Source organism: Trematomus bernacchii, unplaced genomic scaffold, assembly GCF_902827165.1.
Source record: "Trematomus bernacchii unplaced genomic scaffold, fTreBer1.1, whole genome shotgun sequence".
Lineage (NCBI taxonomy): Eukaryota > Metazoa > Chordata > Actinopteri > Perciformes > Nototheniidae > Trematomus > Trematomus bernacchii.
Window position 1 is genome coordinate 10,712,619 of NW_022987547.1, and position 15,616 is coordinate 10,728,234.

At 37.1% G+C, this 15,616-nt stretch overlaps 2 protein-coding genes across 2 annotated transcripts; both read right to left on the minus strand.

Moving 5' to 3' along the window:
• On the minus strand, window positions 1-6,111 carry cacfd1 (calcium channel flower domain containing 1). The gene is made up of 5 exons (XM_034123525.1): window positions 5,742-6,111; window positions 3,645-3,717; window positions 2,793-2,918; window positions 2,522-2,629; window positions 1-2,074 (listed from the first exon to the last, which is right to left on the minus strand). Exons 1-5 carry the CDS (start codon window positions 5,851-5,853, stop codon window positions 1,984-1,986), a joined length of 510 nt encoding a protein of 169 aa, XP_033979416.1. The 5' UTR covers window positions 5,854-6,111; the 3' UTR covers window positions 1-1,983.
• A 631-nt stretch (window positions 6,112-6,742) lies between these two features.
• ptcd2 (pentatricopeptide repeat domain 2) lies at window positions 6,743-10,562 on the minus strand. Its single transcript, XM_034122691.1, has 10 exons — window positions 10,419-10,562; window positions 9,446-9,538; window positions 9,220-9,349; window positions 8,574-8,691; window positions 8,359-8,437; window positions 8,183-8,274; window positions 7,937-8,050; window positions 7,759-7,833; window positions 7,557-7,670; window positions 6,743-7,337 (listed from the first exon to the last, which is right to left on the minus strand). The coding sequence occupies exons 1-10, from the start codon at window positions 10,528-10,530 to the stop codon at window positions 7,116-7,118; spliced, it is 1,149 nt and encodes a 382-aa protein (XP_033978582.1). The 5' UTR covers window positions 10,531-10,562; the 3' UTR covers window positions 6,743-7,115.
• Between the last annotated feature and the right edge of the window lie 5,054 nt (window positions 10,563-15,616).

Sequence of the window (15,616 nt, forward strand, 5' to 3'; positions counted from 1 at the left end):
TAGTAGTAGCAAGTTTGTTTAATTTACTAATTGAGAACGGGATCGTGATTCACATCACAACACTCATTATACACATATCCCTTACAGCAAAAAATATGCATTCAACACCTGAAGATGTAAAATAAATCAAAGCAAGGGAGTCTTCGATGCATGTCACTGCAAAAACAATAAAACTGGATGGATGGCTATGGACGAGAGAGTAGTGTTTTTTTATTTTACATCCTATTAGAACTGTAGTGTAAAAGAGTGTAGTCTCAGACTGTAACATACTGCTGGTGTGGTTGTAGTGTTTAATCACTTGTGCAAGTTTTGTGCAACACAACAGTTTTCTCATTGGCTCAAATTATATAGTTATTTTTGTAGTTATGCTTATGCTGGTTACCATATACATATGCATAAACCACATTGTATCTGTACGCTGAGCATTGTGAAGTATGACACCTGAGAGCTGGTGGTAATGTGTGAATAATCCACTCAGTCACTGAGCAGCCAGTCAAAGACTTAGGATAGAAACAGCTGTAAGAGGTACGGGTAAACAGTTATTCCCAAAGCATCCTTGTTATTATGATACAACAGAGGGAAAGCAACAAAACAACACAAACACAAATTGTACATTGCTGAACACAGCAGACCTCATTTGAGTGACAAAAGGCAAACCATGGCTCTGGTGATAGTGTGGGATACTGACCAATTTGTCCCTGCATAGAGACACTTCCCCTTAGGGAATATTTCATGGGCTTCGTTGATGTGTACTAATTAAGACTCATCATTTAAAAGGAAACAATATTTTCAGTAGCAACAACGTTTTAAAAAGAGAATAAAATTAGCGCACATTCCACTTTTTCCATTACAAAATTTACCACGGAATCTGCAGCCATAACTTTGCTACCGGCTGCTTGTTCATGAGGAAATATAATGAAACAAAGTGACACATGCACTGAACATTTTGCATTCATTCCCTCCAAAGGTTTAGTGCAGAAATGTCTGTGCTGAGCCAAATACAACTGAGAAGAAAATATATATAAGTAATAACTGTCTTTATCTTTGGGTATACCAGATACATTCCCCAATGTTACAAATATCCCCAATGCCTATGTATGTATGAAAATGCATTTAGGCGGCAATTCAGACTTTTGTTTTTGTATTTGGATGTCATATTTTAATACTTACTATTTTCCTTAGTTAAAAGGAGTCTAATGAAGGAACAATTGGATAAAATACAGGCAAAAACTTAAGGAAAAACTTAAGGGAATTTACAGATCTGGGGTTGTAACTTTAAGTCCAAATTATTTAAAAAATGCAGTTTCTTTCAATACAGATAAAACACAATTTAATAAGCCCTCAGATCATAAATGTAAATAGAGCTTTTGTAGCACTATTTTTCAAATGTTAAATTTGAGTACATTCACTTCTTGATAATACATTATTTAAATATAATGCAGCGCTCACATTAAACTCTTTGGAAACTCCACTGCCTAAAACTTTGCAATGATAATGAGTTGAGAGCTACAAAAGAGCTGATATCGAGTCAATTATGTACATTTTACAATCACATTGACTCCTATTGGGATTTCCTGAAAGGCTTTTGGGCTAAAAAGATGTACCTCACATTTTTCCTGCAGAAAAAAGGGTTGACACAAACAACATAACACAACAAAGGGTAACAAATAATATACACAACCCAGGATAAGATAATAAATCATAAAAACCATAAAAACAAAACGTACAATCTAAGGTATCGAGTCACAATGAGAGATCCCATTTACACGCCAGGTAGCAAATACTGGACTGAATCCAACATCAATCTGTTAGGATACTTTCAGGTCAGGACGATAAGAATGCAGCAGTTAAAGGAAATAAAAAAAGTCAGTACCATAAGTATGGGGGGACAGAAATGGGAACAAGCAGAGGAGCATGGAAGAGGACGTTGGATGGATGGAAGGCAGTAAGGACTAAAGAAAGTAAAAGGAGGTCGCAGATGTCTCACTCCGGAGCCCCGTTTGCCTTTTCTGTCATCCTCTCTTCATCCCCCATTTTCTGATGCTGCAGTCTGGCATAAGTCACCGCCTCTCCTCTGAGGAAAGAAAAAGGGAACACAGGAGGCAAGAGGAGGAGGGTAATGAAAAGTTATGACCAGGGAGAGGGGGGGTAGAAACAAAGAGAGAGCGGGTATGACAGGAGAGGATAACATTGTTAATTGCAAGGTTATGACATGGCTCACCTTGTCAGAAGAGCATTTGCATGAATTAAGAGGCTCATTATTGTTGTTAGAAGCATAAAATAAAGATCTTATGAAGTCATTTTAATGTTGAAAAAGGAATTTAATGAGAGCCTGTTATAATATGACCTTTTAGAGGAGTGATTTGATGAAGGAAACATCAAGAGATATGAGTAATTGCAAAAGGTCTATATTGCACAGCTGTTCAAATAGATTCAAAGAAATAAGTTGTGTTTTAAGAAATAGATGATACATTATAAGAGCATATTATATATTACGTCATTACATGTTAAATCATCTTACTTTTTGCCCAAAGATGCGAGGCCGTACAGAACTCCTGTAGCAAAGGCGATGGCATTTCCAAACAAGGTTGTGAAGGAGAAACTCAAGAATACGGGAAACAGAGCCAACCTGTAAATGAACAATAAAAGGGAAGAAAAGTCAGTAAATTATATTAAGTACATGCTGGAGATAAAACAGCAACATTCCCAAGAGTGTCTCCAAATGCTTATGCAATATTTTTTCATAAAGTAAAGTACAGACTCCGTTGACATAAATGCATATTAGTTCTTACCCGCAGTAGAAGAAGGCTTTCTGCCAAGGTTTGAATTTGTCTGCACGGGCTGCTATTGCATTAGCAAACTCTATGAACTGGCAACAGAATGGGACTTCACACAGGAACAGCACAAAGGCAGTCAACCTTGAGAGAGAAGAAAAGGAAACACATACAGCAGTGAATATCAGCTACATTCAGGATTCATTGTTTTTCTCAACTTATTAAAGCCTAGGTGACATTGCAGCTAAGCTTTGACTGCAGACAGTATTTTTTTAATCTGGGAAGAAAACCAAAACCAAAGCTGGCTGAGGCTTGTGCTAAATTCTTCAAATTCTGGACGAATCAATGCGGTCTTTGTTACAACATGTATATTCTCAACAAGAATGTCTGAACGCCTCCGTCATTTGAGCAGCAAGTTGTGTCAACATGTCTACATGATAATACTATAAAAGATACATTTAAATGAACTGGTGGTACGAGTGCATAATGCTTGTAAATGTTAATCTTCATAGAATTGCTCCCATGGATCATGAAATGTATTATAGTTTGTATGTTTCCTTTCAGGAGATGTCTAAAACAGTAACATCTGTGCCTGTAACTTATTACAAATTTAGTAGAACAAATAAAGTACTGTCTTGTTCAAATAATAAATTATCATCGTGCTGTTTAAAACCACAACTTCACTGTGCATTGTGGCAAAATGGACCTGAGCTTGAATGAAGCACAGTATACAGAGCTTTGTACAGTCTAAATAAGTGGTGTTATAGTATGTGTGTTGTTGTTTTTTTACTGAATTCCAACAGCCTATAAACCAAAAAGCTATTTTTCAAAGTTACATTTAAGTAAGCAGAACAAATGCTAAAGACTTACACCATCCATACTCCAGCAGCGATGTTTAAAGGGTTGACAGTAACACAGTTCCACACTCCTGACACGGCACAGGCTGCACAGAGACAAGACAAAGTTAAAGGTTATGAGTAAGATAAGACATATGACCGATAATGAAAACATTAGACCGGACCATTAGTTATAAAAGCCATGATAACTAAATACTAATTTTAATTTACAGTGCTGGGTTAGTACCAGGTTAGTACAGGCTGTGCGCTAAAAACAGCAGAAGAAAATCAGCAATGCAGAACATATGGAGAATGTACAGTATGTGGATGAAATGCACAACACACAAACATATAACATATCTTTCAAAAGCAGCATACGACTGCCTGTTAATATAACTGTTTTTGAAAACATCTGAAAAACACTGAATACAATCCAGGAATCCAACATTTATATAAAGAGGCAGTGAAATTACCGCAGGCTTTATTTCCCTGCTATAGATTACTTTATGATAATGTCAGCATTTTCAATGCAGGCCTTTTCTAGCTTTCACCATTACTATTATGTGTTTAAAAAAAATGTCATTATGTTACTGTGCCCCACATGCAGGGCTAATGGTACCTGCCTTAAATGTGTGAAAAGTGTAATATGGGATAAGCCTGACCTCAATGCTGGTGTTTTCATAAGTGGTGATAAAGATGTGAAATATTTTAGTCAATGTGTGTGTGAGGTTCTGAAATAAGGTGTGATTTGACAACATCACACATTTTGGAAGTGTTACAGTTAAAGCAATTTACACAGCATCAGTAAGTCAAACTATGTTGCCAGTCCTAGAATATATAAAATGCAATTATCAGTTGTTTTCAATCTAACACGAAGTAATCAACCATGCAACACTTCTGTGGTATTTGTAGTTTTTGCAAAATAAAAAAACAAGATTAAAATAATTGCTGTCACAAAAACATTTCCGATGATTTACTTATAATTTCAGCTTTAGAACACAGATAGATAATGTTTCCCTTTTGCTTTTCCTTCTCTAACAAGTCAAAAGTCAAAAAGTCAAATGTGAGACAGATGTTTTCAACAGAGTAAAATTGCCCAAATGCCACACTTATTTATTTCACTACTGAGGAGTAAAGGAGATGTTAAAAAAACATTCCTAACATTTGTGCCTTGGCATTTCTTTCTTATTTACCAGTGTCAATTATTCCTCATTTATAATTATATGGTACTTAAAGGCACACATTTATTCAACTAATATGCTAAAACCAACACAAAGTAAAGTATTTGTATTTGAGAGTTGACAATGTACAGCAGTTTCAGGCTGAAACTCAGTGAGAAGAGAGGGTACATTTGCCAGTAGTGTGTATAAGCGACCTGTCAGTCGAGACTAGCCCACACTATCACAAACAATGGAAGAATAATGTAGTATATATCCAGCTTCTTTAGACAATCCAGCCTCCTTAATAATACAGAGTCCATTGAATATGCAGTGCCCCAGCTGGTTAATGTGATACAGGCTGTGTGGCTCTGGTGTCACCTGTGAAGGAGAGCTGCAGTGCTGCTGGAAAACTGCAAAGCCAGCAGTAAAAATAGCCTGTCTCGCACTGAGGGGAAGAGTAAACATACCAGCTATGGACTGTTTGTTCATATCATACAGATGAAAATCAGGAATATCATAGTGTTATGGAATGAGCAAGCCATGCAAACAGGCGGTGCCCAAAACTGTCTGCTACAGGGAGGGGACAATGGGCTGGGACAAAGCTGTAGTCTGGCATGGCTCAGCATTACAGTTAGGTATATATAGTATACACAACATGTTGTTGTTTTCCAAAATATTAACCTGATCCCCTTTCTGTCCTGTTTTATATTAATGCAGAAAGTGCAAACAGTATAAAAGTATGCTGACAAGACAATACATTCACCTGCTTCCTACAGAAAAGAGCACATAAAGTATTTGTAAACTGGCACCCTCAATAGTTGTATTCACTGTACATTAAATAGACAGATAGATAGCTATATAGATAGATAGATAGATAGATAGAGAAATAGCAATGTACTACAGATAGACAGTGTCTAATACATACATTACATTTGTGCAAAGTAACAAATTGTACTTTGATATTTACTTACATACTCCTCCTAAAACTCCAGCTATTTTGCAGAGCCATCGGTACCACCATGTCATGCCATCATCCTCTGGAGGGGTTGCCACGGGGGCGTCTGCCTTCTCCTCGGTGTTCATTGTGTTTGTATATCGATGTTAGCTAAAAAAGCTAAACCGTATTTACAGATGTGAAGCCTCTAAGAACCTAGCACAATTAAGTTAGCAAGTCTAAACAAACTAACTGCTCACTCGTTTAGTACTACAAAGCGGTCCCTTTCAGCACTGCTGTATGAAATTAAAAATGTAAAGTATATTTAATTAGTTTTTTCCTTTGTTTCTTTGTGTTTTCCAGCTGAGCTGATGTTGCCAGCAGCTTCTCCCCGTCAGTTGGTACCAGCTAACCGGCTAGCTGATGCTAACAGCAGCGCCACCAGCTGCCGCTAGGAGTGGATATCAACACAGAATCCGTTTTGAATTTCCTTTAGTAATCAGATAAATGAACAAAGCTTCCCTAAACTCTCTTTAAAAAGATTTAAACAATCCCCTCGTTTTGTTCGGGTTCAGGTAGGGTAGTCTGCTCCGTTGTTCTCTTCCCAAGTACCCATTCAATAATGTCTGAATACTACATAACAAGTAGAAGTCCTATTATTCAAAATGATTAACAGCAAAATAAATGTTTGAAGTGTGTACAGAAACCAAACTGAGTGCCCATGCAATGAAACAGGTTTTGCCTGTTGTCATAATTCCTTCTGTAGTAACCTTTAATAAATCCCTTCATAATGTACTTTTATTGGACTTGCTGGAGAACAAAATCCCCAGTCTCCGTCTTTTCTCAAAATCTAAAACAAATATACTGTAAATAACAGTGTGATTTTCAAGTCTCTATCTTCAGAGTTGTTATAGTACATCATTCCTTCTTTATGTTTCCCGGGAAAGTGTTTCTTTCCTTTATTTCCTGAGAGGTAACATTCTTGATTATTAAAACAATTTCCCCCAACTTCTTTACAAATCAAGGCAAGAGGAAGAATCTTTTTCCATTATTAAATGTATCTTTAATCACTCATTCACACTTTTATATACAACACATTCTTCCCAAATCACTCATTATCCATTTCCTTTCAAGGAAATGCTTCATAACCATGAAGATTTTGCATCTAACATTGTCTTTTAGCAGCTTTGTATTTCAATGCCTGCTCCACAAATATGAACTGTTTTTCAACTGAACTTCTTAATCAAATTGGATAGACAAAAAAAAAAAAAATGGGACAAAATTCAGCTCTGCAGATAGATGACTGTCTGTTTTAGGAGTGGTAGATCAGTTATTTCAACAAAGTCTGCTCTAGCCAGAGTTAGTGTTTTTGGACTGATTGCATTCAGCCTTTAGTGAAAGCAGGCTTCTCTCACTCCGACAGCAGAGTGGCCACTCGTGGGCTCCAAGTCCTTCGGCCGTGCCTCCTCTCCTCCATCAGCAGCGACGGCTTCCTCTTCCCTGTTGGCGTGTGGCAGAGCATGACATCGACGGTCTGCTGGGTCACCTGATCAGCCTGCTCCAGATCTTTCACTATCTGCTCCACCTTCAGCATGTGTGTACCGCCTTCAATCCGCAGGCGCAGCAAATCCACCTGAAACAGGTCATAGGAGGCCACTGAGCTCACTAGCGGTTTTTCAGAGATTTACATATTCATATCCGTAGATTTTTCATTTTTTATCTTGGGTTAAAATCCTTTAAACCACAGAAAAAAGCATTGACATTAATATTAATTGAAATGTGTAAAATATTTAATTAATGCACCCATAGATATCTGGATTTATTTTTTTAAGTTGATATTGAGCAAACTTACCACCTCCTGCGAAAATTCAGGCTTCTTGACAAAAGAAACGCTTTTTGGCGTCAAGGCTGCAGACAGCAAGGATATGACGTCTGTCACTTCTCCTGACATTACTAGTATCATAACCTAAATCATCATTTAAAAGAAGAATATATTATGAACTCAACATAAACCACAAGTAGTTAAGTACACCATAGTTAGGATGCAGACTTGCCTTTAAATTTTGCCATAATAGGATGTCAGGAACAATTATTTGTGAGAACAACGACTGTGCCTTTTCTATGTCGTTCTGGAACAAAAAGAAAGGAAAACATATACTGTATTATGAATGACAATTTTATATTTTCACATCTCTGTGCATGACAGAAAGGTGTGAAGAAGATCTTACTAACCTGTCGAAGTGCTAACGCTACAGCAAAGTAGAGAGCATGTCTGGGGACGTTCATCCCATCAGTCAGTCCCTCCTCGATCATAGCAGTGCACATCCTGTAGGACTCTTCCGTGTTCTGAACAACATAACACACAACTAAATAACTGCAAAGAGATTGTACATCTTACAACAATAACTGATGTATATTGGAACTGTAATGTTCATTTTTTAAAGAAATTATCTGTACATGTTGATTGGTTTGTTTTACCAGCTTATAGAAGGTGGCAGATGCCAGTGTCATTGTGTTTATGTTGAATGGTACAGGTTGTTTCCTCATGGTTGTTAGTACCTCTAGGCAATCTGCAAAAGGCAAAGTTTGATATATTATATGTGATTGTATGAAAAATAAAAAATAAAACACTTGAAGGTTAATCTGTCACCTACTTTCATAATAGCCTTTAGTGAATAACATGTCTAAGGTGATGTTGAAAGATGTTACATCGCAGAAAAATCCACTTAAACTCTGTTCAGAAAAGTAAAAGGAAATGTTATTATTCCAACACTGTCTGGTTTAAACTTTGTCAATAGTACCATAACAAATGTTTTTATCCAAGTTAGACAGCATATCGTTTTTTGTTTTTTTTAATGTTCTTTTTTACCTTATCCATAATTGTAGCAGCAGCGAAGTCCTCCATACCCAGCTCATAGCACAGTCTCACAAAGAGAGGACCAAACCTGAAGTCTTTCAACATTGAGTTCCGGTTCTCTGCGTGATACCTAGTGATTGCAAATTAAAGGATAATAACAGGTTAGATAAAATAATAAAAAAGGGTATTTATTATTTATACGGATATGAATGTGCAGCATTTGCATTACAAAATGGAAAGATTGAAAATATAAGACAAAAATAAGGACATGTAATAGCTACAATTCTAAAATTAGTGTAAGAGCATATGAAGGTCAAATAAATATGCTTGTACAGTATCGAATTGGAGGTCTGAGTAGTGTAATAGTAGGAGGACATGGTTAAAGAATAATTAATTATATATATGACATTGCACTAATGTCATATTATGTCCTACCAGTCAGTGGTAAAAAGTTGAGTTGTAATAATAAAATATACATAAAATTGATGATGATAGTCAAAGCCATTGTAGACATATTTTATTAAGTGAAGTTGGTAGCATCTGGTATTGTTCAGTTTAATATTGGTTACGGCATTTTGGAGAATAAAAAGAGGATAGGAAAATTATTTGATACTGTAATGGATGCTTGAAATAACTATCAATAAAGGATGTATCATACCTAGAGATGGCATCTCTGGCGATCACCATGTCGTCTGCGGATTGGCACAAGTGAAGGAGAAGCTTCAGCTCTTCTCTCAGAATCAGGTCATTCCTCTGTAGCTTCTGACTGAACAGCTCAATATAATTTCCTGTAAAATAAAGTAAAGATATAAGCTCTTACTGTGTGGATCATAATGCAGGACATAAAACTGCAGCTTTAGAAACATTAAGAATAAATAGTTCACCTTTAGCTCCAGTGAGAAGGTGAGCCATAGCCAGCTTATTTTTCTGGAATTCTTGTAATTTGATAACATCTTGTGATAACAGATGCCTCTTAGCTGCAAAGAAAAAATACAGTGTTGAAAGAAGAATTCAGATATTTTAATTAATAAAAGTAACACAACTACAGTTTAGAAATACCCCTAGATTCCAAATTCAAAAGCAAGTATTAGCACCAAAATACTCAAAGTAGGCTACCAAAACATTTCCCATATCATACTGTAGGATTATAATTAGTGATGCATTAATGTCATTTCAGGTCTCCCTTGAAAAAGAGATCAATGATCTCAAGGGATACACCTGGATAAATAAAGGCTTGCAATGAAATTAAATGTGCGTATCATTTTGATATTTCTGCTAGTAAAGGTGAAACTCATTTAAACACATTTTATAAATAGGTTGTTAGCTTGACCTGTTTTAATATAAATTATGTATTAGTTTATTCATATGTTGTATTTATTGTATATTATGCTGTTATTGTATAATCTGTATGTAAAGTACAATATAGAATAGAGTAGAAGTACAGTAGAAGTACAGTTTTGCATTAAATGGAAATACTCAAGTGAAGTAACGTTTTGCCTACCAGTACCTCACATTTCTACTGAAGTACACTACAAGTTAATGTACTTTCCACCATTGCCAATAACTCAAAAAAATGAACTCTATGTTGAGTAAGCTTGTACCTGTATTACGAATGTCCGAATTTAATGAATGAAACGGACATAAAACTGCTATACAATGCAAGTAAAACTGCAGGTAGTACACCGTGTTTTGGTGGGTTTTTATGATGCATTAAAGACATTTACAGGCAGCTGTAGTATCCTTGCACACACATGTGGGTTATTTACATGCTGCCAGTGTAGCATCTCTGTCTGTTAAACCAGCTAGTTTTGAAGGTCACCTGACAGGAAACATATTGAAAAGTTGTGTTTAATTTACCTCCTGTGCAGCATTCAATCCACCCTGGCTGTAAAACTCCAACAAACAGTCCTTTCGAAGGTTCATGTACCAACGACCGACATAATTTACCAATCCTGGCCAGCGCCATCATGGATGTATAATTCTTGTTCTAGGCGAAGTCCCTCCCCTTCCGGTTCTTCTTCTTCTTCTTCTTCTCTTTTTAATGGCGGATCGCAAACAGCTTTTGGTTGCATACCGCCACCTACTGTACACGAGTGTGTATCATGTCATCCCTCTAATAAACCAGCATATCGAAAACATAAAACTAAGAAACCATAAAATAAATAAAACAAAAAACAAATCATCCATGATCTATTCTAACCTACTGTTAGATTATTTTCCCTATCCCAGTTTCCCTCAAAAAGGTGAACAGTGCCTTTCTGGTAGCTTTCTCCTTCTCCTTCTGTTCCCAGAATACCAGCTACATTCCACTCCCTCTCTGCCTCTAAAACTTTATCCCTTAATTTTCCTCTTTCAACTCTATAGGTGACACAATGTAATAAAATATGTTCCACATTTTCCCTAACTCCACAGTTCCCACATTTGTCACTGTCACCTTTCCCCATGACATACAGCGTACCATTCAATGCAGTGTGATTTAGTCTGAGCCTAGCTATCATGATTTCCTCCCTTCTGTTTATTTCTTTATAAATATTAATTGTAATTGTCTTTTGCACTTGATGATACTCTTTGCCTTTCTGGTCTATCTCCCACCTATTCTGCCAGATCTCCATCCCTTTCTTCTTAATTACTGCTTTTCCTTCTCCTTTTCCAAGTTTAACTGGTAATGTGATTTCCTTTTGTAGTGCACTTTTTGCTAATCTATCAGCACACTCGTTCCCTTTCACCCCCTCATGAGCAGGCACCCAGCAGAACTGCAGATCTATGCCGCTTCTGTGAAGTCTTAACAGGCTGTGATTGATTTCTATGAGTATGTCTTCTCTGGCAGTTGTTGTTGACTGTATGCTTTGTAGACTGGATAATGAATATGTGCATATCACCACCCTATCTGGTCTGACCTCTTCCACCCACTGTAATCCTATTACTACTGCCAGCATTTCTGCTGTATACACTGAAAGTTGGTCTGACGCTCTTTTTGATATTGATATTTAAAATTCTGGGATATATATACCAATTCCGACACACTCTTCCTTGTTCTTAGAACCATCTGTGTATATTTTGAGGTAATTGTGATAATTACTCCTGAGGTACAAACTTGTTTTGAATCCTACTTCATTTATTTGCCACTCTCTTTTCTTTTCTACAATACTCACATCTATATTTACTATTGGAAAAAGCCATGGGGGTACACTACTGAATGGATTTGATGGTGAAAACTCTAACTTATGCATGCCGTATGTCCTTATTTTTCCTTTACTTGTCCATCCAAACCCACGCCCCTGAAACTTGGAATATTCCGAGCACTCCTGTAATGTTTTGTTTGTGACATTTCCTTCCCCACCTGACCCAATAAGCAAGAGCAATTTTCTCTCTTCTTAGCTCCAATGGAGTCTCTCCTGCTTCAACTAATATTGCATTAGTAGGGGTTGACTTAATTGCACCTAAACACAACCGTAACGCTTTATATTGTAACCTATCAATTTTTAGTAATGACGTTTTTGCTGCTGCTGCATATATTATACACCCGTAATCCAGAGTTGTCCTCATAATTGCCCTATAGATGTCGATTAATGCCTGTTTGTCTGCCCCCCAGTCACATCCAGCCACTGCTCTTAATAGGTTCAACACTTTTTGGGATTTTGTTTCCAAATGTTTAATATGAGTTTTCCATGTACATTTACTATCTAACCATAGCCCCAGATATTTAAATTCATTGACCTCATTCATCGGCTTTCCATATAATGTAAGCTTCTCAGTCTCCATCTTACGTTTATTTGTAAATTTCATGAAGCAAGATTTGCTTGCTGACAGCTTGAAACCCCAGTTGTATGACCACTTCCTTTATAGCTTTCCCTATCTTTTCAAACACATATGGAACATTTCTTCCCCGTATCCATATGGCCCCGTCATCTGCATATAGAGCAGATTTTATGCCTCCATCCAAATTACTAAAAATGTCATTTATCATAACGTTAAATAATATCGGGCTGATTGAACTCCCTTGAGGAATACCATTTTCTATACTACACTCTTTTGAAACCTCTGCCCCTACTTTAACTCTGAATTTCCTGTCTGATAAAAAAGCCATGATCCAGTTATACATTCTCCCTCCAAAACCCATTCTACTCAATTTGATGAGCAACCCATCCCTCTACATAGTCATACGCCTTTTCAATATCAAAATATACTATTGCCATAACCTCTTTCATTTTCATTGTCTTTTCAACCTCATTGCTTACTCTTACCAAAGCATCTATTGTGGATCTTCCTTTACGAAAACCACTCTGAAAATGACTCAGTAACCCTCTCTGTTCTAAGACGTGTGATAGTCTATGCACTATCATCTTCTCCATCCATTTACACAAGTGTGATGTAAGTGCTATGGGTCTGTAGTTATTGGGATTAGCAGGATCCTTCCCTGGTTTATTAAATGGCAATATGACTGCCGTTTTCCAACTCCTTGGTAAAACTCCATTCCTCCAGATTTTATTAAATAGTCTCAGTACTAATTTGAATGTTTCCACAGGTAACTGCCGGAACATGGCATAGCATAACTGATCTTGTCCTGGTGCTGAGTATCCTGTACCTTGTAAAGCTATTTTAAGTTCTGCTATTGAGAAGTCTACATCAAGAGCTGATTTATCATCCCGTCTTTTTTCCCTCACATTTTCATTTTCTCTTAATACACACTCTTTTTGCTGTCTATGTTTGTCATCCAGGTGCTCCCCACTATGCACCGCGGCAAATGCCCTACCTAAACATTCTGCCTTCTCTTCATTTGAAACTGCCACTTTATCCCCATCAATCAAAGCGGGAATTTTAACCGACTTCCTTTTCCCATTCATCGGTTTAAACATAGACCATACATCCCCTAACTTTACTCCTCTTTCAATGGTGGAACAAAACTCTCTCCATGACGTCTTTTTTGTGTATTTTATTGTTTTACGGGCTACTGCCCTTTTCCTTTGATAATCTGTAATATTGTCTTTCTTTCTTTAAAGACCTAAATGCCTTGTTTCGTTCTTTAATAGCTCTGCTACATTCCTCATTCCACCACGGCACCACCTTCTTCCTACCCTCTGTTGTTCTTTTTGGTATAGTTTTATTTGCTGCTTCTTTAATGTGCATTGTGACTTGATTTGAGCACTCCTCTATACTTCCTTCTAATGCTAATAATTGTGCTGACTCCTTACAGTAAAGCCTAAATGTTTCCCAGTCAGCTTTACCAAAGCACCACCTGGTAAATACACTCCCTTCCTGTCTACATACATTTGTGTTGATGATTGTAAAAACTGGGTAATGATCACTTCCTATGGTAGAGTCACTTTTTACATACCATTCACATGATTTAACTAAACTATCCGTCACCAGTGTGAGGTCCAAACATGATTGTGTCCCCCTATTCACGTCTATTCTTGTTTTTTGTCCATCATTAAGGCAAAACAGTGATCTTTCCTCTAGCATTTCTTCTACGACATCCCCATTACTGTCTGTTTGACTGCTTCCCCATAGGCTGTTGTGAGCATTAAAATCACCACACCATACTTCCCTTCTATGAGCCGTCTGTAAGGTTTCAATGTTCAGATTTTTGCACGGGTTATAGAAATTGATAAGCTTTATGTTCCCTTCTTTCCTTGGGCTGCATATTTCTACTATGACACATTCCTTGTCTTCCGGGGATGGGACTACCCTATAGGCCAGCCCATCCTTTAGGAAAGTAACACACCCTCCACCATTTTGATTGCTAACTCATATCTTATAGAGCTGAACCCTGGAATCACAAAGTCTAGATGAGGTTTTAACCAAGACTCTTGCACACAAATTACATCTGGCAATGTTTGTAACTCATAGACATATTTGTTAAACTCCTGTCCATTAGCTATGAGGCTTCTAGCATTCCACTGGAGTATGTGAATTACCATTAGTAACGTGCTAACCCTCATCCTGATTGTCCGTTTCTCCCACATCTTTTGTTGCTAGTAATTCATGTATCTGGTCTGCTTTTATATCTCTAATGTTAAGGAATTTCCCCGCTGCCTGCACTATGGTTTTGATTCTGTCACTTTTCTTCTTCAGCTGTGCTGCAACATTAATGGTATGGCAGATGAAGGCCATAACATTGACTTTCTTTACCACGAGAATGCTATCATCTTCTTTATTTTCCACAGGTACTTGGCTTTGATATGTAACCTGACTTTCTGTAATGCTGCTACCACTCTGTACCAAGTTTCTTTGAACCCTTCCAGTAGGAGCCTGATTGTTTGCTTCCGTTTCCCTACCCTTCTTTAGAGCTTCTGCATATGAGACTTTACTGAGTACTTTGACCCTCTGAGCTTCTCTGGCTTCTCTCTGCACTATACATCCACCAAACGCCGCACTGTGCTCTCCTCCACAATTACAGCATTTCATCTTTGCCTCTTTTTCACATTTCCCATACTCATGCTGGCCTCCACATCTTGCACACCTTAGTTTTCCTTTACACTGCATTCAGGGTTCTTACACCTTTTCCAAAGTCAAATTCAAGCACTTTTCAAGCATTTTCAAGGTGCATTTTCAAGCTTTTCAAGCATCTTACAGCTGTTGTAAATTACATATTTATATACACATACTTATACTCAAATGATTATTTCCCTACCTCACATTAAATCAGATGTTCTTTATGCTATAAACAACCAAATGTGTGTTTCATAATAGCATTCTACATGAGGATGAACAATTTAAATTTTTAGAAAAGAAAACTAAGTTTAATATTTCAAAATGTGTGACCCATCTGTACGTAGACTGGGCATCCCATATAACCTGGCTGAGCCAATATAAAACAATCAGCCAAATAACTTTTCAATATATTATTGATTACTATTTTTGAGGTACTTTTAGGTTGGCAGTAAACACAAGTCAGAGGTAAATGGTGTACTTTGACTCCACTACATGTATTTAATACCTTTAGTTACTTTACAGATGTGGATGAATGATGTGAAATATAATCAAGTGTTAAATCAGACTTTAGTTCCACCTGGAGTAAATTCACAAGCTACTCTGTAGTATACAAAGTCATT